The 27,524-nt window shown below is 34.4% G+C and overlaps 1 protein-coding gene across 4 annotated transcripts in view; it reads left to right on the top strand.

Moving 5' to 3' along the window:
* LOC128234965 (hemicentin-1-like) overlaps nt 1–11,876 on the top strand; it is a 57,142-nt gene extending 45,266 nt beyond the window's left edge. For 2 of the 4 annotated variants that reach the window (XM_052949615.1, XM_052949614.1), the window contains exons 9-17: nt 3,286–3,591; nt 4,392–4,724; nt 6,311–6,631; nt 7,540–7,686; nt 7,939–7,978; nt 8,527–8,615; nt 9,652–9,667; nt 10,087–10,157; nt 10,327–11,876. In XM_052949615.1, coding sequence (XP_052805575.1) covers nt 3,286–3,591; nt 4,392–4,724; nt 6,311–6,631; nt 7,540–7,686; nt 7,939–7,978; nt 8,527–8,615; nt 9,652–9,667; nt 10,087–10,157; nt 10,327–10,343 — 1,340 coding nt within the window. In that variant the 3' untranslated portion in view covers nt 10,344–11,876. The remainder of the gene's footprint in view (nt 1–3,285; nt 3,592–4,391; nt 4,725–6,310; nt 6,632–7,539; nt 7,687–7,938; nt 7,979–8,526; nt 8,616–9,651; nt 9,668–10,086; nt 10,158–10,326) is intronic. The other 2 variants (XM_052949616.1, XM_052949617.1) reach the window with 2 other exon arrangements.
* Nucleotides 11,877–27,524: the final 15,648 nt, after the last annotated feature.

Below are 27,524 nucleotides of genomic sequence, written 5' to 3'. Positions count from 1 at the left end.
ACACATACTGGTGGACATACTTTAGATGTTGTGATCACCAAGGATACCGAGAACAGCCTCTAATATAGATGTTACCGATCCGGCTCTATCTGATAATTCTTGAAAAGTAGCACGTGACCATCTAGCAGTGAATTTCAGTGTCAAAGCTGCGAGACCTGCTCATGTCAGTAAGACTGTATCTTTCAGAAAATTACGCTCCATAAGCAGTGATGCCTTTAAAACTGATATTAAGACCTCAGAAGCTCTACTTAATGCTCTACAATGTACAGACATTGATGACCTTGTTCGTGTGTATAATGATAAACTGTCAGCACTTATTGACAAGCACGCTCCGTTACGCACAAAAACTATAACGCTTAGACCATGTTGCACTTTGTTTTATGATGACCTACATGACGCAAAACATTTGAAACGAAAGCTCGAACGACAATGGCGTAACACAAAATTAACAATTCACCATGAAATAAACAGGAACCAATGTGGCATTGTCAATAAAAGTCTTAAACAAGCTAGAGTCAACTACTACTCCGATAAAGTAGAATTATGTAACAAAGACCAGAAAAGTCTTTTCAAAGTAACTATGCATCTATTAGGTGATTCAAAATATGTTATTTTACCTTCCAACAAATCCTCCAAGGAACTAGCACAAGATTTTTGTGATTTTTTTATCAACAAAATAAACACGATAAGATGTGATATATCTGCATGTAATCTGTCCGATTCCAGTGCCATAAACACTGAATCTGTTCAGGTACCGTTAGAAAATCATCTGACAGAGTTTTCTCCAGCTACCTCCGAGGAGGTGAAACGGACCATCATGAAATCTCCAAATAAATCTTGTGAATTAGACCCCATACCAACATGGCTATTGAAAGCATGTGTTAATGAACTTTTATCTGTTTTAAAGAAAATCATCAATTCTTCTCTAGATTCTGCATACGTTCCGAAATCATTTAAGAGTTCACGTATACGACCGCCAAGCCTTGATCAAAACACTCTAACCAACTATAGACCTGTCCCCAATCTCCCGTTTATTTCAAAGGTTCTAGAGAGAGTAGTCGACAGCCGTGTTGAAAGACATTTGATACTGAACAATCTTCACGAGGAACATCAATTTGCATATAAAAAGTTTCACTCAACCAAAACAGCTTTACTCAAGGTACAGAGCGATATTTTTAAGTCTCTAGACCAGAACAAAGTTGCAATCCTAGTGTTACTGGATCTCTCGGCGGCTTTTGACACTATTGATCATAACACGCTGCTCTATCGTCTAGAACATGATTTAGGGATATCCATTATGCCACTTGCATGGATGACCTCTTATCTAAAGGATCGTTATCAAACTATTTGCATCGATGGGGAACTTACCAATCCAATGCTTTTGAATTACAGTGTGCCACAAGGATCTGTGTTAGGACCCAAAAATTACATTATGTATACTAAACCAGTTGGTGCTATTTGCCGAAACCATGGATTAGGTCATCATTTCTACGCTGATGATTCTCTGTTATACTTATCATTTGAACCTGCATACGAGATTTCACAAGTGGAAGCTGTGCGGCAAGTAGAAGCCTGTCTCAACGATATCGTCTTCTGGATGCACCACAATATGCTTAAATTAAATGCAAACAAAACAGAACTCATACTGTTTAGCTCCAAGAGCAATGCAGATTGTATCCTGGACTTGACTTTAAAGATGGGCGATTCCGAGATAAAAACAACATCTTGCGTAAGAAACCTAGGAGCTTTCCTATATTCAAAAATGGACATGGAGCAAGACGTGAATGCTGTTTGTTGATCTTGCTATGCTCAATTACGACAAGTAGGCCACATTAGACATTATCTTACCAGTGATGCAATCCAGACCCTTGTGAACTCTCTTGTAACATCCAGACTTAACTACTGCAACTCACTGCTCCATGGCCTACTTAACACAACATTGAACAAACTTCAAATCGTCCAAAACACGGCAGCCCGTATCATTATAATGACCCGTCGATTCAACCACATCACAGTTTTAAAGGAACTTCACTGGCTTCCTGTGCAATACCGGATTGATTTTAAAATACTGACACATACCTATAAAGCCTTAAATGATCAATCGCCTTGCTACATCAAAAACATGTTAAAGATACATTGACCACAGCGTGTTTTGAGATCCAAAAGTGACACTCTCACTCTTGTGAAACCAGGATCCCGTACTGTTACATATGGTGATTGTTGCTATGCAAATGCGGCTCCAAAAATGTGAAATGCGCTTCCACTGGGAAAACGGAACACTTTAGACTCTTTTAAAAGATCCCTGAAAACTCATTTCTTTTTGAAAATATATGGTAACTGATGATTTCGTATATCTGACACATCTATGCTAAAGCTTGTCATTGTTGTTGTTTTTATATATGGATATTTTCCTCGGTTAGTGATTTTTTTTTAAAAATGTTTGATTTTATGTCTTATATGAAAATATTTTTTGTTAAATGATTATTTTATGCTCAACTTGTGTAGTACACTTGATGCTGATTTTAAGCTGTATGCTGATAATAATAATAATATGAAAAATTTCAGTATTATTAATTTGACAGAAACTGTAGATTATATGAAATTATATTTTGAATGCCAAATATGGAAAACTTGTATGTATTTATACTTATATTTAACCAGCATGTGTACTGGGGAATTTGTCACTGCCTTGCGAAGAGTCAAAGAATTGTATTGGCCCTTGACTTAGTTTATCATGCATACAAAGCGTGAATTCTTGTTTCACCTCAATCTCAGGCATCTTGGCTGTTGAGTTTGCATTGCCCATCAGAGTTATGGCCCTTGTTTCTGTTACGATTAGGCATATACAGCATAAGATTTTGTGTTACACTTAAAAAATAGTATGTGTAAAAATCATTTAATCTGCAAAAATTATTAATATGCGTGTAATGTGAGTTTTCATGATAAATTATGCACCTTGGGTCAGGATCAAGGTCACTTTTACTTAAAGTGAAAAAGGTATATTTAGTTGAAATTTTACTGCTGGTTTATTTCCAGGTAAAAAAATGATACTGCCTTTTTTTACCAAATATGATCCATTTTCTCCGTTCAAAAGCCAACATAGCACTTACTTTTTTTAATATTTGTACACTTTTCAGATTGGTAATTAATAGGATCATCGGGCCGGGTGTTCGTCCCTTTTGTAAACACTGTGGGCAACTCTTAATTATTTGGGTATATCTTTGTCACTTATACGTTAACCATCTATAAAAACCGATCGTAGTATAGTTATGTTGTACTATGCAGATGCTCCTGATGTGTTCATAAGCCAGTCGATTACTGTTTGGACAGAAAACACCCCGCTTGATCTTCTGTGCAAGGCATCAGGTGTGCCAGCTGTGTACAACTACACCGGCTTTGTGCAGAGAGTAGGTGCTGTGGTGATTCCAAACAGTCACGCGGAGCACCCGGGGGTTAAGGAAAGCATATCTGTCAACATTCCATCTCTTCAACTTCAGGATACCGGGACTTATACTTGCAACGTCCAAAATGGAATTACCGGTGTTAACAAACAACTAGTTCAGACAGCATCACAAAGGATCGATGTCCGAGGTGAAGTTTAGTTTTCAATACGATATTATATGACTGGTTAATTCAATGGGCATGAAAGTATTTTTATAATAGTTCATTTTTTAAATTATCATAATCATCTAAGCTAAATGGAAATGCGCGTACTGTACAAGGGAATTCAACGCCTCGTGACACTATGTCGGATAGTTTGACTAAAAACGTATGTCCACACTTTGATATTGTAAAATTTAGTTTCTTAAGCCAAAATGCTTTAAACCTGACGATTTTACAAACGTGTTTACTTAAACCCACATATATATGTATGTTTATAGTTGATCAAATAAGTAAATCCGTTCAGACCAAACGCTTCTGTCCACGTCCATATCAACCTTTTAAATTTTCTAACATTTTGTCAATTTTAAACCACATTACCACTAACTTAGTCATACACTCGCTTTACAAATTTCATCTTAGTCATCATAATCCTTTATATATTAACATATAATAACAACCTTAACACAAGAACAAGCAACTCGACATTAATAATAGATTGTGAGTTTGCTTCTATCGTGTGGTCTTCGTTATGTGCATTGTTCAACAATACAGCTATTTTTTTTTTTGACTTGTTTTCATTAAGCAAGATATTTGAGTTTTAGTTTCCTTGACAAACTATGGAAAAATAGATGAACTATTCATTAAAAACAATAAAATTTACTGGATTTGTCGAATAAAATACGCTATTTTTCCCTTTATGTTTAAGTTCTCGAAAAAAACTTTAAAATATTAAAAAGGTAAAAGTTGTTCAGTAAACGTGAATATAGTTATTACTCCCGTGTTTTCAGCTTCTCCAAAATTTCTGGTGAAAGAATGTAATTTTGCCGGAGAACCATCAGGAAGCATCATCATAGCAATTCCCTTTGTAAGCGTTCCTGAATACAGCTCATACAGCGTATTAAGACACGATGGACAACCGGTTTCGATGAATGGAAAATATACTATGCATATAAAAAACGATTTTGTAAATGCTGTATTCTACGGAAAACAAGTTACGCTAGTTGGAAACGTCCTTAACATGATTATTACCGATTTGTCAGAAGAAGAATTTGGGGAATACAACATACAGATTACCAATGATATCAATACGGCAAATTTCAGCATCAATGTTATGGCTACAAGTATGTCGATGTTTTAAAGATGCACTCTTACTCCCAATAAGATTAATCACAATTAACAATTTTGTTTGAATATTCCAAACGTGGTTAATAAATGTCGAAAACAAATGTTCTTATGAAGGATATCGAGTTTAATTTGAAAAAAATGAGCATAAAACACAGTACCTTATTGACCAAAGTCAATCTTTTAGCATTCACCAATCATTTAATATTTTTGCGCTTTCTGCTATTAAATTCATGGTTACAATTTTGTTACCAGTAGTTAATATTTTCAATAAATGCATTATTTAGTAAGTAGTTAAAGGTTCATCTGGTTAAGTTATATGTTCATAATGTATGTTTATACTTAAGTCGTTAACGAGAGAGCCTTTTGTTATTATTAAAATAACGGGTGTGAACTCCTTACACGATTCATGTGTATAGGGCACTACTTCAGTCCTTTGCTAGTATGTCGGCCCTTTTTCTTTACACGGTTGTGAAGAGGCGCAATAACGTGCATATTATTTCGTTGGATCCTTCACCACCATAGATATTAAAATTTCCAAGTGACTTTCCTTAGCAAGTTTCTTCTCTTGGTGGTTCCACATACTTTCGGTAGATGGCATGACGGAGTGACGAAGGTAGTTGCAGAAAATTATTGATGAGAATTTGTTTTTTCAACATTTATTAAACTGAGGAGGTACACGTGTTAAATTCGATTTACGTGAAAGAAAAGTTCTCACAGCCATTTCATCTGTGGCTGAATGCAGTAGGCGATGTAAACACTGGTCCTGTTAACTGAATTTATATTTAAACGTTCTGGCATTAAAGTGTAGAGAATCCGACTGTCTAATTTTTCCAGGTGATGAAATAGGCCGTGTTTGACTTATGGAATTTTATGACGACAATATCTTTTTCTAGAAAGAACATGGTTTAATTAAAGAAAAAATCATTCCTATCAATCAGAAGAATCGTGCCAAACTAGCCCCCTTTTGAAACCTTTGCCTCAATTCTTAATATATAGGAAATCAGGTCCATACTTGAAAGCCCGGAAAACATGAACGGGAACATATTTATACAATTTTGTTTCAAGACAAAACTTACTCTAGATGATCTAAATTTGTAAACAAAAAATGTACATTAAAATGATAACGGTAAAACATCAGATACATACCTATATTTGTATATTCCTGAATTTAACCAGGTTTAAATGTCCTTTAAATTCAATACCATTTGAAATACGTAAAAGTGGTGGAAGTAGTAGTAGTAGTAGTAGTAGTAGTAGTAGTGGTAGTAGTGGTAGTAGCGGTAGTAGCGGTAGTAGCGGTAGTAGCGGTAGTAGCGGTAGTAGCAGTAGTAGCAGTAGTAGCAGCAGTAGCAGCAGCAGCAGCAGCAGTAGCAGCAGTAGCAGCAGTAGCAGCGGTAGCAGTAGTAGTAGTAGTAGTAGTAGTAGTAGTAGTAGTAGTAGTAGTAGTAGTAGTAGAAATACTTTAAGCTTTATAAACAATTAATTTGTTCGTTATTATTGGAATTTGAATGTTGTTTTACTGAACTTTTTATCATGCCCTCTATTACACAGTCATAATGTATGAACGTTGTATGTACTTCAGGCAGACCTTTTCCGGCAACAGAACTGACGATAAAATCAGTGAACGACACAGTTACCCTTGAGTGGAAAAAGGGTTTCAATGGAGGAGATGAACAAACATTTGTTTTGCAGACGTCGCTTAATTCAGAAGGTGTTTGGATGAATAGAACCACCATTCTCGAATCTGAATCAAAGTATGTAAAGAACACTGGAAGATATCAGGTGAATCTTACAAACCTAGCTCCAGGAAAATACTCCGCTAGACTTGTGACTTTGAATAGTAAAGGAGCTGCTGATCCTATTACATTTAAAGAAACCTTTGAAGTCATGGAATTGAACACGGGTAAGAAATTATATCCTATTTTATTTTGCCTTATGTTGATAAATAAACATCATTGCGAACTATTGTAAACACTTTTAAAGCACAAAATGTACTTCAGTTGTAATTCAAGAATATTAAATTGGACTCAAGTACAATTCAAGTAGAATTTTATTATCTTCCTTTAAAATATTGACCAAATATTGTTATCATTAAAATCTATGAGAGGATTTGCTTTTAAAAAGAGTACCAGATAAACAATTTTGAATCATATAATGCTGAAATTAGATAAAATAAGTTCAGACCAAATAAGATTGAGATTTGACTTGACTTGAGTATTCATGTGATATTGGAGCCAGGCCTTTTTCTTTTCTGTTTGTGTTGTGATAGTGACGTTTTTACATGAAACTTTTTTTATAACATATGAATAAAAGAAGTGTATCGAAACTAATATATTGTATTAACTCTTGAAAACTAATTTTATTATATGTTATCGATCTCCAACCAAATTGTTTAGCATGTGCACACCTAAATGTATTACTACAAAACTGTAAACGTGAATTTAGACATATGAGGAAAAGTAAACGAACAGCTAGATTATGCTACTTTTTTAACAGTGTTTATTCAGTACAGGGCTACAAAGAAGTAAATTACAATGCTTTTTTAAAAATCTGAAGATATAAACGTTTGTTTCGCCCTGTATATCTGTCATATTTTGACATTTACGATATCAAAATATGTTTTTGTTGACGTATGTTCATATGGTCACATTTGAAAGAGCGTAAAAATGAAATTGAGTAAAAATTAGTGGAAAAATGTTTTTTTTAAAGTATTTTTAGTTTTTCCTCTTATGATATATGGCACAATTCTTTATTTTAAATACCGTTTTTTTCGTACAATATGCTCTAGCACTGCATTTTCTATGTATCTAGAAGCCACATCTCGAACCAACGTCGTTCCAGTCATTGGAGGATCTGTTGCAGGAATAGTTACATCACTAGTTTTGGTGATAGTCATTTTGTTCGTCATTAGACGAAAGTACACTTGTGTCTGCTCATGCAAACTGGCTAAAAGGGAAGGTAAAGCTTTAAATTGAAAGTTCAGTTTGATTCCAGCAAGTCTATGTTAACTGCAACGTCCCTCTCACCATTTCGAACTGAATAGTCTTAGAGTTGTTGACATACTATTTACGAGTATACATACGGCGTGACAAAATAGCTTTAACTGTCTTACAACGTTAACGATACACAATAGGATATACTTGTAAATGATCTTTACATCAAAAATCCAATGATTCAAGTATGGAATTGTTTACATGTTTCTGTTTTTAGATCTATATAAGAACACAAGTAACGACCAGAGAATGTATACGTAAGTGCTCATTGGTTCATTAAAATGGAATGGTACAACATTTTCACTACGATAGCAAACGCAGTGTAAAACTAAATATATTATACATCCAAACAATCAAATATGCAATGAGGAAATTGATCTAATTAGTGTATTTATATCTATAGTTGTATACTAAAGAAAGATCTTGCCGTTGCTCATTAACATAAATATATTCCTGCGCAAAAAGCAATGTTAGCTAATACTAGTGCAACGCACTTGTTTATGTACTATAAACCAACATCAACGATACATGCGGTCTTAGTTTAAACATCATTGTGTGTATAAAGTGTCCAAAAATATTTCCAAATATTATATGCAATATAGGTCTTTAATAATGTTGCACTATTTCCCTCGTTCTTAACAATGTTTTAAGAGTGTGCATATGTGTAAAAACAATGTTTCAGTCGTATTTGATTATTAGTTTGTGAACACCAATTTGATATTACTTATCATTACTTAGATAATCGAGTAAAATTCAGAAATATGATAGAATGTGTTGTCATTGTAGTATTCTTTAAATATTACAGACACGGTGTTGCCGAATCTGGATACAACGCAGCTCAAACTTATGAGGCTATATCTATGACAACGAACACCCAGTTTTACGATGCTTTAAGTTAGTAATACTTTCTACCTAAATTGCGTATTGATTCAAAACATTCAAATGTTCATCGTATTTTTTATTAATCAAAACTAAATACTTGTTTATTGACCCCTTAACGGCTTCAAATTATTAATTGATTGATTGACATAAACTTGATTGTTGCTTAGACATTTTCAAGATGCACCGATAAAGAAAAACGCCTCTACACAACAGTAAATAACTCAGTTGCATAGTCTTCGTCGGCCGTGTGGAACAAGTACCACTTTCATTTTACGATTTGATATACTAGCACTTTTTGTTTCTTATTTTGCTTTTGCGTGCTCGTTTAGTACAACCTTATCAGAGAATTCATAGGTAATTTAAAAGAAACATTACTCAATCCAATATTAAGTGGATCAAAGTTGTAAACAAGACTTACTAAAAAGGACGACGGAGATATAAACCGCATGGAAAATCGAAACTAACAGAAGTTTGAAGAGATGATCTTTTTTTGTGCTCTTATTAAATATGGATATATTCAGAGAAATTTTAATTACTGTTCTATTTCTTTTATTCCTGAAATTCACCAGAGCTCAGCATGTAAAGGGTATAAATATTAAATGTCCAGGTTGTAGTCACCCTGATCCCCGTCAAGCGCTAAGTCCGAACTTATTCTGATTGATGTGATACATTCTATGACGATGATTAAGTTCTGTAATTGTTTTGATAAAAAAATGAAAAAAACAGGTACTCTATGCTGGCTTATTTTCATACGATTAATACATTTTGTATATAATTATTGTTTGTAATAGAAACTCGAATTGTTTGCCATCTAAATTGTGGTTATTGTTGCCTCTGGTGGAAATGTTTTTTATCTTTCGAGGAAGCTAATTGTTTCTTAGAGTCATTGTACATACGCCTATTCACGAAAGAAAATATGAGCTATGTAATACAAAGACATTACCTTATTTCGAAATAGTATGTGGTATGTGAAGAATTACATAATTTAATCATCAATAGTTGTAATCATAACTGATTATATGCGTTAACAACATTCGTTTCTTTTCAGAAAACGGAGATAACGGGTAAGAAACTAAATGAAAGTATATACAAAATTTACATTTTCTATTTGATAAAGGTTTAATATTTTGGACGAAAATGAAGTAATAATCAGCGACCTGGTTACAATGTTCTCCTGTCTTGTCATCTAACATCGTTGTTGATGATTTTTTTTGAGTGGTACTAATGAATAAGGTTGTTTTCTTGGCATCCAACGTGCGAACCTAATGTAAATATATATAAATCAATAATGATCAGCTAAGCCGTAGTGTAGAAATGCACGTGTTCCAAGATCAAAATTGTTTTGTAAACATTTTATCGTTGGTATCATTGCAGGATTTCCGAAACAGTTCTATTCTGGTTGGCACTGTATGATCTAAACTGCTTCTTGTGATACTAAACTTGTTATTTGCTTTCTTGTATTATACTCTTTCTTTCCCCTCAGAGCAAACAACTCAGACATGTTGAATGAGGCGAGTGCAAAGCCACTTCCATACTACGGAAATGTGAAAAAGGGTAATTCATGATTTTTATAAAACAATGTATTAATTATTTTTCAGAGTTTAGCGAATAAGTAACTATATTTCCTATATACATGTACATTCATTGAAATATAAATTATATAGGTTTAATTTATGACTGTTTGTCCCTGTAATGGTATTTGTAAATCTTTGCTCATTTGCAGGCGATACAACATTGTAATAACAAAATTACACTAATGTGAAGAACGTGCTTGTATTGAAACAAGCAACTCAAAATAGCAGACATGGCAAATTTTATTGGACAAACAAACATGGTGTTTAAATTATTATGTTTAATAGTTAAAAATAGACAAATAGCATAATTATGGAAGCGTTTATCTTAAACAATGCTGATATGATCAACAACAACTGTGTAATGTTAACATGATGATATATTACATCGAGATATCTATTTTAATAAACCTGTGTCAGTTGTACACTCTATCCATCTATGTCGTATGATACAATATTCTTGTTTTAAAACATGTTCTATACCGTTTCTTCATGTTCATTTCAGTAACATGTTTTTTTTTCCGAAATAACGTTTTATCACAAGTTTTATAAAGATGTTTTACATAGTACTTTACTGTTTATAATCTTGTTACACTCCTTTCCTCCATGATAATTTTAGAATGTATTACTTTGGATTTGTTAAAAACATTCAAGAAGTTCCTATTTGTTCCATGTGTAGAAGATCAACAACAAAGACATAATAATACTGCAAAATGTGAGAGTTAACACAAAACAAAAAAATACCTAAATTCATGATCTTTGAGAAAAAAAGACAATCACAATTAACGACATTTTTGTATTAATACCCATTTAATTAGTATAAAGTCATTTGATTACATAGGCGTGCAGATACTCAACAATGGCAAGTGGTTAAGATCAAGAGTAATTTAAATGGCTCCCAAAATAGGGCACTCGCTTCTTTTTCAACTGATACAAGCAAACCTATATTGATGGTCGTATATGAACTCGACGGTATCAATTGAAAAAAAATGACAGTTACATTTAACCAAATGACAACCATAGTTTGAAGACATAATTTACTTCTCATAATTCGTTTGTTTTGTAAAGGGTACATTTATTAGTATGAGATCAAAATTAAAAAGTTAGTTTTTAAATAAAAAAATACTTTTAGAATATGTGCATCATATGATATTTAATTGTTCATTGCTTTTTTTATATATATTTTTGTGTAATTGAATCGTTCGCATTGTAAATTATTAATTTGATGAAAATGTGTATGTCGATTATATGAATTTCATTTTTATATGATTTGGGTATGTAAGTAGTTGCATTATAATAAATGGTAAATGGTAATGGCCTAATTCCAAGCGCTACAAACTGAGCATATGAATTCAGTTTGTCGCCGACAGAAACTGGTACCACATGTAAAATCTGAATGAAAGAGGATATTGTTCTTTACCGACTTACAAAACAGATGTACATTGGCGTTTCATTTCTCCATCAGCGTCGTCACAGAAACGAGGAAATACCAATAGCAAGGTTTCAGTTGAACTATATTTCAGACGGAAGTGGACTTATGCCATCAAAAGTTAGAAGGTTTCGTTCTTGCTAGAGTAATAATACGCGTGAGAAACGTAGAATTACACATACAATGGTGACATTCGAATGTTGGCAATACAAAACTGTTATTCATTATGTATATACAATATGCGTGAGAAACGTACTTGTACACATACATTGTTGACAATCGAATGTTGGCAATTGTTTTTCATTATGCATATAATCTTTGGGAAGGGAAAAATGTAGACTATATATATACTTTATTGCCATTCAAATGTCAAGAAGATATTCGTTATGTTTATGAACTATGCATGAGAAAGGTAGACGTCCACATACTAAGTTGACATTCGAATGTTGGCAATTTTCAATTTTATTCATATACATTTGTTTTCAAAAAAGGGATTTATTTATGTCGGACTTTCGTAAAGAGTCCGTTTATACCAACTGCATGAATCCGCCAAAATTGACTTGATAATTATATACTAATTTATTTTTCGATGGTGACGAAAGGTAAGCTTATAGAATCATTTTCCAGTCCGTTTCCTGGGCTGAAACCTGTACTGTGTCCATTTTGAGAGGCCATGAGAAAGTACCTCTGGCGGGGATCCAACCCTTTTTTCCATGTATTATGCTCAAAACGAATTTAAGTTTTCATATGGATCGGAGTGAAAAATAGATATATCTAGACTCGAGTGCATAATATCTTCAGCGAAGGCTAGAGTGGATTGTATTTAGCCCTTTTTCCAGAAAACACAGTATGTTTGAACAATTTGCTGGAACTGTGTGGCACCTTTGTATCGATATGCATAGAAAATAACGTATGGTCATTCATTCATTCATGAACGTAAAATTTCCATGTTTCAAACAGTTCAAATAAAAAAATGCGAAATATTCTAAATCCAGCTGTTTTTAAAATTATGTAAAACATTTAAAGATTACACTGACTTTGGTATGTTAGTGCATATCCAAACTCAATGCCCACTATCGATTAGGTCTTGAAAACGTAAACTTTCACAACCAATATGCGGTATACACTGCGGAATTAACCGCATTGTATCTTTGCAAACCATAGCTCTTTTTACCATAGTAAGAGTCAATATAGACTAAGCACGCATTATTTCAAACCATTTCTAGAATTTCTACGAAAAATAAGCCCTATTTGGCATAATATTTGTGTGTTACTTGATAAATGAAACAGGCGTATTGGTTGAGAACCTTAAGAAACACCTTCGCTCCAATCTGCGTCCTATACACTAAGCCGTTCGATCGTATTTTTATAATGTCAAAATAATCACGTTTGATTATTCAGTTTTATTGTAACAATTTTTTATGTCAATTATTATGTTCCATTAAACGAGAGCAAATCTGACTCGCAGATCTTAACCAGGTATTTCCGACCATAAAGCAGACTGCCTCAACCCAGTCCGTAGACGTTAGAATTTACACCAAATTACATTATTTCAGATTTCAACCACTTTGTGGAATATCTTGATTTCTAATCGGTAGCAGAATCCGACTCTACTAACTACCTTTTGTCAATCAATAGTTTCAGTGATGTAAAATTGAGCTAAACAAGGTAGTGAACTATTTCTCTACTTAAATTAGTCTTTAGCGGTTGGCCAAGGGCTAATGCCGATTAATATTCGATGGTACCAAGTTAGATATAAGTTTAGCAAAAGACAGGTCCTTTGATATGTATCATTAAAGTCTTCGGAGCTTTTTAAGCATATGCTGGAGCGATTGACTGTTCGATCTTTTATCAAAATATCGCCCATACTACTTAGTAAAGGATCGCTACGCTATCTGGAGAAACGTTAGCTTACGTCACATAAATACATTTCCTAGTTTTGGGCTATTTATAAGCAAGAATAGTATTTTGGAAAAGTTTACTCGCCTTTTTCTTATTAAACATACAAAAAAAGCAACAGGAGTGTCATAATAAAGAACTATTATCAAAAAGAAATATTTATGAAAATAATCATATGTCGACAGTTCTAGTTAGCCAAAAGCTTCATTATACATGTAATTTACAAACGCTTTTAACGAAACGAGTTTTAGATTATATGATTTCTTTAACATAGTATGACAGTGTTATTACCAAAGGGAACGTCTTGAATTATCTCATCATACACAAATCGCATTTGGTATTGTTCTTGTCTATTACACACCATTCAAACAACAAACACTAATCTTTCACAAACTATACATATTTCGTAACACTCTGCATATTTATTTCTTAACACGTAATCAACTATTTATTGCCTATTCTGTTAAAATACGTCAAGTATTTTTTTACGTCGCATATTCACAACGCTCAGCATTAGATGACTGCCAATTTACATTGATTATTAATGTCATAACACACCATAACTACCCTTAATCAATTCAGTAAGAAGACTTCAAGTATCGTCTTATACCGCTAATTCCAACGCTCAATACTTTACCTATTATTCCTACGTTTCCGGAACCCCATTACGAATGTGCGTTCAACAATTTTAAACAATCAAACAATCAAATTTAAGTAGATTACTATTTCAAACAAAAGAGGAAATTTCACGACCCACCAATTCAAGCCCTGTAGCAGACTCACTTTTATTAGTAGCCTATACGCTAAGCCGTTCAATCGTATACGTATATATAATGTCATAACAACCACGCCCGATTATTCAAGTTTTATTGAAAACAATTATTCATATTTCAGTTGTGAGTTATTTTGTTTTATCAAATTATCAAACGAGAACAAATCTGACTCGCAGATATTAACCAGGATGACTATCAGAATCCTAACCAGTCAGCCTCAAAGTGGTCCGGAGACTCAGGATATAAACTGAATTACATTATTTCAGATTTCAGCCCCTTTGCAGAATATCTAGAATACAATTTGAAACAGACTTAGACTCTACTTACTAATTTTCAAGCTCCCAATTGACCCTTAAAAATTGTTTCTTAATTCCCCTTAATAGTTTAATGACCACATGGAATACCCTTAACCTCACGTGACAATAATGAAAGTATTTAACTTATTCCTGCCATAAAAAGGAGCTTGTCAATCAATATTTTCAGTGATGTTAATCTAAGCCAAACCCTTTTGACATTATTGTAATAAACAAGGTAATTAAGCTATTTTCGTTACAGTACTTAAATGGAACCAAGGAAGAAATGAGTTCAGCAAAAGACAAGGCATTTGATAGTTATTATTCAAGTCTTTGAGCCATACATAACAATAGGTGATAGGTGTAGGCATTGTTGAGTTATCACACAGACAACCTTTCACCATTCAAGGTCACTGTGACCTTGAACTTTGGCTCATTGACCCCTAAAATCAATAGGGGTCATTTACTGGTCAGGCCCAACCTCCAAGTCAAGTTTGAGGCATGGGTGCAGGCATTGTCGAGTTTTAACATGGACAACTTTTTACAATTTAAGGTCACCGTGACCTTGACTTTTGGCCCGATGACCCCCAAATACAAAAGGGTTCATCTACTGGTCAGGCCCAACCTCCAATTCAATTATGAGGGCCATGGGTGCAGATATTGTCGAGTTATCACTCGGACAACCTTTTATCATTCAAGGTCATTGTGAGCTTGACCTTTGACCCGATGGGCCCTCAAAACAATAGGGATCAGCAACTGGTCAAGCCCAACCTCCAAGTCAAGATTGAGGGCCATGGGTGCAGGCATTGTCGAGTTATCGCATGGACAACCTTTTACAATTCAAGGTCACTATGACCTTGACCTTTGACCCGATGAGCCCCAAATACAATAGGAGTCATCTACTGGTCAGGCCCAACCTCCCATTCAATTATGAGGGCCATGGGTGCAGGCATTGTTGAGTTATCACTCGGACAACCTTTTACCATTCAAGGTCACTGTGACCTTTACCTTTGACCCGATGAGCCCCAAAATCAATAGGGGTCAGCTACTGGTCAGGCCCACCCTCCAAGTCAAGTTTGAGGGCCATGGGAGAAGGCATTGTTGAATTATCACTCGGACAACCTTTAGTCGTTCAAAGTCACTGTGACCTTGACCTTTGGCCCAATGACCCCTTAAATAAAAAGGGGCCATCTACTGGTCAGGCCCAACCTCCGAGTCAAGTTTGAAGGCCATGGGTGCAGGCATTGTCGAGTTATAACATGAACAACTTTTTACCATTCAAGGTCACCGTAACCTTGACCTTTGACCCGATGAGCCCCAAAATCAATAGGGGTCAGCTACTGGTCAGGCCTACCCTCCAAGTCAAGTTTGAGGGCCATGGGTGCAGGCATTGTCGAGTTATCACTCGGACACCCTTTTACCATTTAAGGTCACTGTGACCTTGCCCTTCGGCCCGATGGCCCCTAAAAACAAAAGGGGTCATCTACTGGTCAGGCCCAACTTCCATATCAAGTTTGATGACCATAGGTCTAGGCATTGTTGAATTATCACTCGGACAAGCTTTAAAATTATTTTACCATTAAAGGTCACTGTGACCTTGACCTTTGACCTGATGACCCTTTAAATCAATAGGGATCATCTACTGGACAGGCCCAACCTTCATGTAAAGTTTGATGACCATACGTCAAGGAATTGTTGAGTTATCACTCGGACAAGCTTTGGTCTACCGACGGACCGACCGACCGACCGACCGACCGACATACCGACATGCCTGTACAAAGTAATATACCCCTCTTCTTCGAAGGGGGACATACAAATAAAACTTTTTTTATTTTTTTTACAATTGTATATTGTCTTTTTTCACCTTGATAATACTTTCAAACTGAAATGACACTATTCTTAACTGGAAATAAGGTGATTAGAAGTGATTGTATGCCCTTTTTAATACATTAATATGTAAAAGACATGTTTCTACATTTTAATCTTGTTCATTGATGCAAAATGTGTTGGATAAGTATATTGGATTCATATCATGTGTTCTGTTTTACATGTCTCTTTGTAATACACTTTAACGATAATTAATGTCACAGTTTGCGCGTGAAAGATATATGTTTTAAATGTTTACTAGTAAACATATCTATTATTATTGTTTCCAACTATTACGTTCTAGTTCAAACTCACCACACAAAAATAATTACTGTATTTCTGTACAATTGTGCTTGTGTCACATATTAAAATACAGAGTTTCAAGCATATATACTACTTTAAGAACCAAACAAAATTTATTACACATATATAATCATCGTATTACAGCTTTCCATACACAAGTAAATAATGTCTCTATCAGAACTAAAAAATATGACAGATTTCTTAACATGACATTAAAACTAGAACTTTAAAAGGGACACATACGTATTGTTAATTTTATAAATGAACACATATGGAGCACTGTACGTCTACGTCCACGCCTGTTGCCAAACGTAACCTTTCACTTTCTCCATCGGTAATGGACCTGTCAACAGACAACAAAAAGTCAAGGCCTCATGAGTCTTGACATTTCGAGCATTCCAGAGCACTCCAGTGACACTACTGTTGACGTCAGTACTTCCATAAAGCTTTCTCAGCATGACATTACTGTCATATCAAATAATCTAAAGGCCCTTTTTCTTGTTGAAATTCAGAGTTCTATTACAACTGCAGTCGAATCTGCTGACAAAGTCAGAAAACAACTTTCTGAAAGTACGGGTATCAGAACTCGAGTCAAGAGTCGACCACTCCGAGCAAAATAGCAGGAGAAACAGCCTTTGTATATCAGATATAAAGGAGGTCGCTGGGGAAGTCACCGACGATATAGTCATATCTATGGTGTCGGACTTGGGAGGCTCAATAACGAAAGCGAACGCTCTTCTTATGTTTGAGAACTCGACAGTGCTTCGCCCAATACCCCAACAACAGTCGTATGCGTCTGTTCTTACGGCGGGCTCCCAGTGACTTTCCATCTCTAGTGTAACGTTTTATTTTATCTAAGGCATATTAGATACATTACATTAAATTTACCATGTACTTTTATATCGATAAACACTAATAACGGTATTTACTGTTAAACAGTAAGGCTTTTATAGATCATGGACTAGCACAGGTGCGTAAATCAAGGATGTATTTATTTAAACCACTTGGTCAGTAAAAGCAATTAAGTATATGTAATCGTGCTAAACCACTTAACGGTAACATGACCCGTTATAATTTATTGAAACAGTATTTGTACTGAACAAACTAATATGATCATTGTAGTATCTTTACAATTTAGCATGCTTTTACTTAAATATCTTCAATCCATATTTTATAGTTTTGAATACCCCATCATCTGCTGTATTATAATTAATAATGTGCATATAACCTACATCATATATATTCCGACTTCTTGCTTCAATTTTTTTTTGGAAACAGTATATTTACAAAATGATTTAACACACATGTTGTATATTAAATTAATTCCGTATATATTTAAATGTTTGCTTTTCTGGTCTATATCGCTTCTTACCAAATAATCTAGTGTATTATAACTTTAAAATATGTGCCTTTAACGTCCTGCATAATTTAAATTCACTGTATGATTTAATTTATTGAAACAGTAGTGTTACATACCAAATTAATTGTATCAATGTTGACCTTTGATCAAGTTAGTATATAACATATACCAATATTATTTGGATGCACATCATTGCTTCTAATCTGTTGGTTGGTGTGTGCCTATACAAGGTCAATGGTTGACTGAGTCGCATCTAACAATTTATTGGTGTGGGCGCATATGTATAGTAACAACATTTAATCATTACTTTGTCGTAGCTATTAAGTGTTTATAGCCTATTTTGTACATAAATATACATATGCAACTACTTTGTACTATAACTAAATATGAACCGATCACTCACTGCATACACAGTCCATTTGTTTTCGTGACAAATTATTGAAACTTTTAATTTAGCATATAGGCATATGCAATTCTTTTTACATAATATTGTTGTTTACATCAACATCTGTTGGCACTTCAGTTTTTCAGAAATTTGTTATTAATCATCATTTTTATAGACCAAGGTTTTATTGCGCTCTTGGGTTCTTCCACATGACACATCACTTTTTTTCTTACTTTTCACATTTCTAGATCTCCATCATTCTTTAAACTTTTCTTTTCTTCACACTTTGGTCTTCATGCTCCTTGCCTTATGGTAGTTTATGGGTACTCACCAGTGACATTTAATGTCGTCAACCGGATATCGGCAGTAACTTTGTTTCTGTTTCTTATCCATTCTGTTTCATGAACGCACTGTGTAATAATTGGTCGTGGGTAGCCGGTTTGACAAAGTTATACGTCGGGGGATATTGGAAAATCAATATAGTTTTAATATTTTCCATCCCAATCCTGTTCAACGTCTAAGCCCTGTTTTATCTTAAGGCATACCACGTTTCACACTCAACGCCAACCACTGGTCGGGACACAAGATCCAGCCTAATTAAATCAAACTCCGTTATAACGGGTTATGGTTTGTAGCCGTCTACTCAGTTTTCTCTGCCATTATATTTGAATTATGGATTGTCCAGCTCACATTGTTATCTGGTGATGTTCACCGTAATCCTGGTCCCGATTCATTTCCATCATGTTCAACATAATCCAGTTCAGATTTATCAAAACTCCGCTTGTCACAACATCACGTCTCATTTATCCATGACAATGTACAAAGCCTGCAAAACAAGGTTGATATACTTTACTCTGAATTGAATGGATTTGATATTATAGCTTTTTCTGAAACATGGCTTAATGAATCAATCTCTTGCGAAGATATATCTTTCATTAGTTATCACACGGTCGAGAGACGTAATAGACCAGGCGACAGTCATGGTGGGGTTTGTGTTTTTATCAAGGATAATATACACCTTACTCGCCGCCTAGACATAGAAATCAATTGCCTGGAAAGCATTTTGGTCGAAATTACTTTGAAAAGCCGTAAGCGTTTACTGTTTGGGACATTTTACAGACCACCAAACTCATCTAGCGCGTATTGTGATTCTATAGAGGACTCTGTGGGACTTGCCTTTGATACAGGAAACAATGATGTAATCATAACTTGTGATTTTAATTACAACTCAAGCAACTCAGTTCTTCCAGGCCTATTCAAACCTTATGTTCAGTCTATGGACTTTCGCAAGTTATAACCGAGCCGACCCACTTTACTGGAAATACCTCATCCACACTAGATCTGATCTTGGCTTCAAACGCTTAATATCTTCGGGTGTTGGGGATCCTTTTCTCCCATCCACTATTCGGTACCATTGTCCTATATTTGGTATACTAAAATTTGCTAAGTGTAAGACAACCTCGTTTACGAGGCAAGTATGGTATTACGACAGGAGTAACTACGAGGAGCTACGAGGTCTTCTCGACAGAACTGAATGGGACTCTCTTTCTGATGTAAATATTAATACATACACTAACAATGTAACTAACGCAATTTCGAATCACGCCAAAAGATGTATCCCAACTAAAACAGTCGTTATTCGACCAGACGACCTTCCCTGGATTACTTTGCATTTACAAAATCTCATTCGCAAGCGCAAACGGTACTATAAAAATGCTAAGAGTAAAAACTTAACATCGATTATAACATAGCGACGAAAGCAATCGGAAATCGAATAAAAACGGTACCTGCACAAATAATTGATTTCGAAGAAACAGGATCTATCAAAGGCAGGTTCATTGGAGAAAACGTTAGATTTATTATAGAAGTAATGCAATATCAAGAGGATAATAACTTGCCAGAACTTTTGTTCTTTGCCGACTTTCAAAAAGCATTCGATAGCATTGCTCATTAATTCATAGTAGATAGTTTAAAAACTTTTAACTTTGACTCAGATATCTTGCAATGGACTAAATTGTTCTATACTAATATAAAAAGTGTAATCATAAACAATGGACAAGGGAGTACAACAGGGTTGTCCACTGTCTTCAATATTATTTATCATTTGCCTACAAATACTTTCAGGCGATATCAATCAAAATTCAGATATTAAAGGGATACAGGTTGGAAACACAAAAATCAAACATTCACTGTTTGCTGAAAACGCAAAATACTTTAATGACGGTTCAGAAAAAATCGCTTGAATCTTTAATTAACACAATAGACTCGTTTTTAAAATGTTCTGGTCTAAACCTCAACACGAACAAATCAATAATTATGAGAGTGGGTACATTAAAAAACACAACATTGAAATTGTGCAAAAATAAACCTTTTATTTGAACATCAGAATGTTCCACAGCCTTAGGTATAACCTTTTATAATAGTAGACGAAGAACAATAGACGAGAATATTCATAAAACGATCGAAGAATTCCATAAAACACTTAAACAATGGGAACACAGAAAACTTACTCTCATGGGTAAAATTACTGTGGTGAAAACATTTGCATTACCAAAACTTATATATCCATTTACAGTCTTAACAAATCCAAGTAAAAAACATAATTGATAGTATAAAACGAGACATATCTAATTTCCTTTGGGACGGAAATACAGACAAGATAAAAAGAGAAATATTATACCAAAAACTAGAAAATGGTGGACAAAAATTAACAAATATTGAAAATTTACTTGAGTCATTAGAAGCCGTTTGGGTGAAAAGATATCTAGACGACAGGAACAAAAGTCAATGGAAAATATTCTTTCATAAGAAGCTAATGACTTACGGAAATTAATTAATATTTGATTGTGAAATAGATCAAACTCTAATAAAGAGAATTTCTAAGAATTGTTCATTTTTACACGACGTCCTTAAAGCATGGAATAATATTAAAAATGTATGATATACATACTAATTTACATGCAAAACAAGTTCTATGGAACAATAAAGATATTTGTAGCAGAAACTTAACGATATTCTATTATGAATGGTTTGAAAAGGGCATTAAATATTTTTAACATATATTTGACTATAGAACAAACACAATTTATGACTTCAATCAAATAAGGTACCTTTATGATATGAATGGTTATGATTTCATAAAATATCAAACTCTTATTCGTTCAGTGCCTCAATATATAAAGATGAAATTAATCAAAGACGGCATTACCCTTACAGAAAACATAACACTAAAAGAAAGAGTTAAAAATTCAGTACAAAGAAACAAATTTCTTTACTCAATACTGACCAAAACATATATCCGTCCAATGTCGGAAATGAAATGGGCAGAAGACATGGACATCGAAAATGAACAATTAGATTGGAACAAAATATACAGTAATATATACAAATCAACAATAGATACAACCTTGCGGAGTTTTCATTATATTTTTTATGAGAATAATATCCACCAACAAATTACTCTATAAGTTTAAACTTGCCGATTGCAGGCTATGCACATTCTGTTACTCGAATGTAGTGTCAATTGAACATTTATATTGGGAATGTAGTAAAGTACAAGATTTATGGAACAAACTGTGTGAATTTATTGCATCAACGACAATAAATATAAATATAGGTAAACGCGAGGCTCTATTGGGAATAGTAGGTATAAACCAACACACAAATGTTTGTAACTTCCTAATTATATTAATGAAATTTTACATACACTCAGCAAAATGTAACAGTAAAATATTGTCGTTTGATGCATACTTGATGTACCTGAAGCTAAGAATAAAAATATTAACCAAAAGAACCTTTTATAAAAATACAAAAGTAATCTTCATGAAAAAAGACATCACTCAGAATGTGTGTAAATGCGCGTGCATGAGTTTCTTTTGTGTGGGCGTGGGTGTGTATGTATGAGTGCGAGCCTGCTTGCGTGCGTGCGTGCGTGCGTGCGTGCGTGTGTGTTTGTGTGTGTGTGTGTATGTGTTTGTTATTTTTTGTAAAATGTATAAAGCATTGAAATGTTTACAAAATATCATTTTCGTTTGCCTTTTGTGTCAACATTCGATGTAGAAAATAAATGAGAATAAAAAACAAAAAAAATCAACTCTACTTTGGGATAAGTTTCGAAGGTTTCGAAACGAAACCACTCTGGCCATTCGGAGTGCAAAGGAAACTTACAATTCTAATCTTTCGGAAAAGATTTGTTCTGGGTATGTCCAATCTAAAGGCTGGGGGACGATTTTAAAGTATTTTCTTAATCCTCTAAGCCATGTTTCAATGCAATTCAAGATCCCACTTACGGAGAACTGTGTCTATATGACGCTGATAAAGCTGAACTGATCAATACCCATTTTAAAAACCAATCTTTATTAGACGATATTGGTCATGTCGTTCCGCCGGTAAACAATCCCTACAGTAATTATAATCTTGATAATATAACTTTGCTACCAAGTGATATCACCGACATTGTAACCTCTCTCCCCATAAACAACGCCTCATGTCCGAATGGAATAAGCAACCGAATACTAAAAGAATGCTCGCACTGTTTAGCTCGCCCGCTGTGTTCCCTTTTTAATACATCTCTTTCTAATTGTCAGTTTCCCAAGCAGTGGAAATATGCCAATGTATGTGCAGTTTTCAAAAAGGGAGATCCGACACTTCCTGTTAATTATCGTCCTATTTCCCTACTTAATACAATCGCAAAAGTGTTCGAGCGGGCAGTATATAAACATTTTTTTAACCATCTTCGTGATATAAACTTTCTAACCTCGTTTCAGTCAGGCTTTCGGCCAGGTGACTCCACTCTCCACTGTTAATCAACTTATCTTCCTTTACAACACTTTCTGAAAGGCATTAGATGATGGCCTTTAAGTTTAAACAGTATTTTTTTTATATTAACAAGGGCTTGCTTGTGAAGCTTCAAGAAACAGATATCCATGGCAACTTACTATCGTGGTTCCGTGACTATCTCAGTAATCGTAGGCAACGCGTAGGTCTCCCTGGCTCCATGTCTGGTTGGGCCCAAGTTGAGGCCGGTGTTCAGCAAGGTTCCATTCTAGGTCCCCTTTTAGTTCTTATATTCATAAATGACATTGTTGTTAACATTGGTAGTAATAATAGGTTATTCGCAGCCGATACCAGTTTGTACAGTCTCGTTGATGAGCCCCTGAGGGCCACTGAAATAATCCAGAGGGATATTGAAAGCATAAGTACTTGGGCTGATAAATGGTTAGTAACCTTTAACCCTGCAAAAACTATGTAAATTTTGTTTTCTTGACAACCTCGTTTCAATCCCGAGTAACCTATGTATGGTCAACAAATTTCAGAATCTAACTCGTACAAACATCTTGGGTTTGTCCTTTCCAGTGACTGTACATGGCACGAGCACTTTGAGTACATTAGAAGTAAGGCCCTCAAACGCATTTGCATCATGCAAAAGCTAAAATTTCGTTTGGACAGAACATGTCTAGAAATTATCTATTTTTCATACATTCTCCCAATTCTTGAATATGCTGATACAGTGTGGGATAGTTGTACATACTACGAAAAAAATGAACTTCAAAAGATTCAAAATGCGGCCGGTAGAATCGTCTGTGGGGCTACAAAGCTAGTATCTATTTCCGTTCTTCATTATGAACTGAGCTGGCCTACTCTTTCAGAAAGACGACTCAATCACAAACTATGTCTCTTCTATAAAATGGACAACGGCCTTGTACCTGAGTATTTATCATCCCTTACACCCCAAACTGTTGGTTCTAAGAATTATCCACTACGCAATGCATCTAATACAAGAACGGTTATGTCACGTACTAGTTCTTACTTTTCCTCTTTCCTTCCTTCTTCTGTACGGTCATGGAATGAACTTGCGAATGTGGGGAAGTTGAAAGTAGCACTCACTTCTTCCTGCATTGTCCCTTGTATACGGATATTCGACAAAATTTAATTCGTGATATGTCTAGAATCACACGTGTTGACATTGATATCATTTTCAATGGTGAGCCCACCCTTAACAACGAGAGTAACTCAAAAATCTTCAGTTTTGTCATAACTTCTTACAAAACTCGAAACGCTTCTGATTATGCTATATTCCCAGACTTGACCCTTTCTATCAAACGGTATAGGTACCCAACTATCATCAAACTTACATATATTCTCACCGTGTCTACTTTTGTTTTCATCCATGCTCTCTTTCTTCTCTTTGTTACCGAAATCATCATTTCTATACACAAATTCAGACGCATTTTTTCGTTCTCTTAAGAAAATATTCTGCATGTTTTCATTAACAACATATATACATGTAATTGAAATTGTCTAACCTTCTCATTATTCTGCATAACTTGTAACTTGACTTGACTTTGACTTTGAAATTTCCCCCGTACGTTTTTACTATATAATGTACATGCATTAAGCGGCCAACTATCTAACGCGGCCACGGCCACTTATTTTGTCCCCATGAAGCCATATAAACACTAATTAGCGGCCACTAATCCCTTGTCACTGACACTTCTGCTTATAATGTTTTCCAATACACAGCTTTAATTGCGTATAGAAGTTTACGGAAAAGAACGACGGCCTCGGGTATCTCCGCCATCCAATGAAAATGTATATTGCATCACACAATTGCCCACGATTGCCATGCGTGTTTACTCATCGAGAATTCATGTTTATTACACGTCGGTGAATGTTTTGATCAGAATTGACACAAATAATAAGATAATTATATTATTACGAAGTTAATTATTAAATACCAACAAAAACACCGGTTATTATGAATTCACAGTTTGCATTGTCCTTTGAAGGCATGAAACGAGTTACGATTTTTATTCACTTCAATATATTTTTTCAAAGTGCATGGATTTATATTTCTACGAACGGATATTTACAATGCATTGATCTTGATATTTTTTTTTACTTTGATTATGGCTGAAAATAAGACTAATCGAAAGCGTTGGACACTAAAAGAACGTGTCGAGTGTATAAAGTTATTAGAAAACTGCCGTAGTGCAAGAAGTGTTGCCAAGGAATTTAACTGTGGAAGGATTCAAATCAATATACATTAAGATACATACTCTATCTCTGAATAAAGCTAAAGTGGTGGAAATGTCAAACCTGGATTAGGTGGCCACCTGTCTTAAGCAGACACTTTGATCATTTCCCAAGGGTGGCCACTTAATACAGGTTTGACTGTACTGTCTGAAAATTGGTATACGAATAGGCGAGCATATGCCCAGTTAGGGACTGCTTTTCCTTTTGCAATATTCGGAACAGTTTTGAAACTACGCTATGAAATTTCAACCTCAAGTGCGTCTTTTGAAAACGTTCACGCACATATATTTTTCTTTCTCTTGTTTTACGCTTTTTATTTTAAATTCGTCTATAACTTCATTTTCGCGGGAAAAACGGCGTCGTGTTTCGCTGAAAAAAACTGCTCGTTTAATTTTTGATTTTTTTAAATACATGTATTCAATGTTTTATTAAACATCGCCTGATATCAAGAAAAGGGTACCTTAACGACTTCGTTTTTGCGCAGTATCAAATAATTGATGAAAATATCGGTTATTGTAGCTGGAACGCAAAAATATGACAGGCGTCTCAAAATTTACGTCAGTGGTATATTTTAAAGAGTCGTAGTTTCAAAACTGTTCCGAATATTGCAAAAGTAAAAACAGTCCCTAACGGGGCATATGCTCTTCTATTCGTATACTAATTTTCAGACAGTAACTCGAAAATTCGTTCATAGTCGCGTTCCACCTTTATGCAAATACTTAAATTATATTTAACGTGTATTATATGTTTATATAGATACATAGATATGTTGAATAAAATATGTTTAAATCAATGATTTTGAAGTGTTTTCGTAATACGATGATCATCTATGTGTGCTAAATTTTGTTTGGTTCTTGAAGTAGTATTTTTGCTTGAAACTCTGTATGTGACACAAGCACAATTATACATAAATACAGTAATTATTTTTGTGTGGTGAGTTTGAACTAGAATGTAATAGTTGGAAACAATAATAACAGATATGTTTACTAGTAAACATTAAAAACACATATCTTTCACGCGCAAACTGTGACATTCATTATCGTTATAGTGTATTACAAAGAGACATGTAAAACAAAACACATGATATGAATCCAATATACTTATCCAACACATGTTTTGCATTAATGAACAAGAATAAAATGTAGAAACATTTCTTTTACATATTTAAGTATCAAAAAGAGCATAAAATAACTTCTAATCACCTGATTTCCAGTTCAGAATAGTGTCATTTTAATTTGAATTTATTATCAAGAGGAAAAAAGACAATATACAGCATTTGTAAAAAAAATCAATCTTTACTTTTATTTATTTAATGTTTTGGTCGACTGGGGTAAATTTTCCCTTTAACAAATAATAAAAACATGTTGGCCTTAAGTCATGGCTTGTGGCTTGACATTGTGGGTACCTGGCTGATAGTTCAGTGTAAACATCACTCCAATGTGGTGAATAAATCGGCAAAATAGTTAAAAATCCTCCGCTCGGTTTCAATAAGAATGATGACTTCGACGTAATTCGAGTTTTGTCCTTTTCAACAATCACGCTGGGCATGTATACATTAGCAAGCATGAATCAGGAAGAACAGGCAATGTATACAGACACGGCAATACGTTTTAATGTACAATTTTTAATGTTACAGTCAATCAATTATGCACTCTTGCAACAATTTCTCGTAATATACTGAATGTTTTTTTTACTTATAACGTAAAACGACACTTTAAAATATAGAAAAACAATGTTATGACAAAAGTTATTATTTTGTATTAAAATAATAAGTTTTTGAAAATAAACCAACAGTTTCTATTTTCAGATTTTCACATTATGCAATATCAATATTATTAAGAAAAAAATAGTTTCTGAATTTAATTTTCTGATTTCAAATGTCTATTAAATCACTATGATTTATTAGGGTGTAATTAGTCAAACGCAACTACAGTTAAAAGCACCTGCAGGAGACAACAATTTGACTTCATTAGTATAGTGAAATAACGTTGTATGATACCGAAACAT

Source organism: Mya arenaria, chromosome 5 (assembly GCF_026914265.1).
Source record: "Mya arenaria isolate MELC-2E11 chromosome 5, ASM2691426v1".
Lineage (NCBI taxonomy): Eukaryota > Metazoa > Mollusca > Bivalvia > Myida > Myidae > Mya > Mya arenaria.
This window is presented reverse-complemented; position numbering and strand designations above follow the sequence as displayed.